The sequence below is a fragment of the Pygoscelis adeliae genome, unplaced genomic scaffold, assembly GCF_000699105.1.
Source record: "Pygoscelis adeliae isolate BGI_AS28 unplaced genomic scaffold, ASM69910v1 Scaffold836, whole genome shotgun sequence".
Taxonomy (NCBI): Eukaryota; Metazoa; Chordata; class Aves; order Sphenisciformes; family Spheniscidae; genus Pygoscelis; species Pygoscelis adeliae.
In genome coordinates this window covers 14,070-15,149 of record NW_008825013.1, presented here as the reverse complement: position 1 = coordinate 15,149, position 1,080 = coordinate 14,070, and the positions used below count along the sequence as shown (strand labels likewise).

General features: G+C 67.0%; 1 protein-coding gene across 1 annotated transcript in view; it reads left to right on the top strand.

Annotated features, from left to right (window-relative positions):
* Nucleotides 1-4: 4 nt before the first annotated feature.
* SPAG5 (sperm associated antigen 5) overlaps nucleotides 5-1,080 on the top strand; it is a gene marked incomplete at its 5' end in the record, with an annotated part of 14,443 nt that continues 13,367 nt past the window's right edge. Inside the window, 3 exons of the mRNA XM_009326230.1 lie at nucleotides 5-201; nucleotides 284-476; nucleotides 837-994. Of these exons, the coding sequence (XP_009324505.1) occupies nucleotides 5-201; nucleotides 284-476; nucleotides 837-994 (548 nt within the window). The remainder of the gene's footprint in view (nucleotides 202-283; nucleotides 477-836; nucleotides 995-1,080) is intronic.

Genomic DNA, 1,080 nt, shown 5'->3' with positions numbered 1-1,080 from the left:
CGTGCCCACCGCGGCCACTGGCACCAGCGTCACCCCCGTGCCCACCGCGGCCACTGGCACCAGCGTCACCCCCGTGCCTACCGCAGTCACCGGCACCTTCATGACCCCCCGGGATCTGCGGGAGAGGAGCATGAACACATCTGCGGGCAGTTTCCCCTGTGCCAAGGACAGCGCTGCCGAAACAGACTCCCTGCTTTGGCAGTAAGTGTGGGGATGTCCACCTCCAGATGGGGCTGTGGCACCCATGGGCTGTCCCTGCCCCAAGCCCTCTCTCTGTCCCCAGCTGTCCCCGGGAGCAGCTGAAGTCCCTGCCACGGGCAGAGCTGGAGGGGCGGCTGGAGAGCACCCTCATCATCATCGAAGCCCTCTCGCTCCAGCTGCGTGACTGGCAGGAAAGCCAGCGGCTGCTGCCTGGCGTGGGGCCGGCCGAGCAGAGGGACGTGCTCACACAGACAGATGTCACCCACCCCAAAGGGGTAAGAGCCCTTGCTGGGGTGATGCCACCCCATTTTCCGTGGCCTCGGTGCCAGGATGGTGCCCATGTGCCACCAGCTGACTGGGGCCCCGGCTGGACCGCAGCCCGGCGGAGTGGAAGTAAAGCGGATCTGCTGCGGCGCGGCGCGTGGCATCATGCGCCCGGTGCTGCTCCAGCTGCGTTATCGCGCCCGGCTTAACCTGCTGAGTTTGCTGGATTGGAATCCTTTGTGCGGGGAAACATCCTTGGCACGCGTGGGGAGGGGGGCACGGGAGGTGTCACAGCCAGATAGCTCTCGCTGGACCGCAGGGTGGAGCGGGGCTGGTGCAAAGCCCCCTCCTCTCTGCCGGGATGCCCTTAGGAGGAGGAGATCTATCGCAATCTCTACCTCGAGCTGCGGAGGAAAATGGAGGCTCTGCAGCGGCAGCGGGGAGCGGAGCAGGACCTGCAGCGGGAGCTGGAGCTAACCACCGCGGGGACGGTGCGTCTCGGCTGGCTGGCATGCGATGAGTGCTCCAGGTCTCAGCCTGGCGGGGCACGCGTGTGCCTGGTGCTGCCTGTGCCGGCCCTGGAAGCGCTGCCTGAGTGGCGGGGCGCTTGTCCCT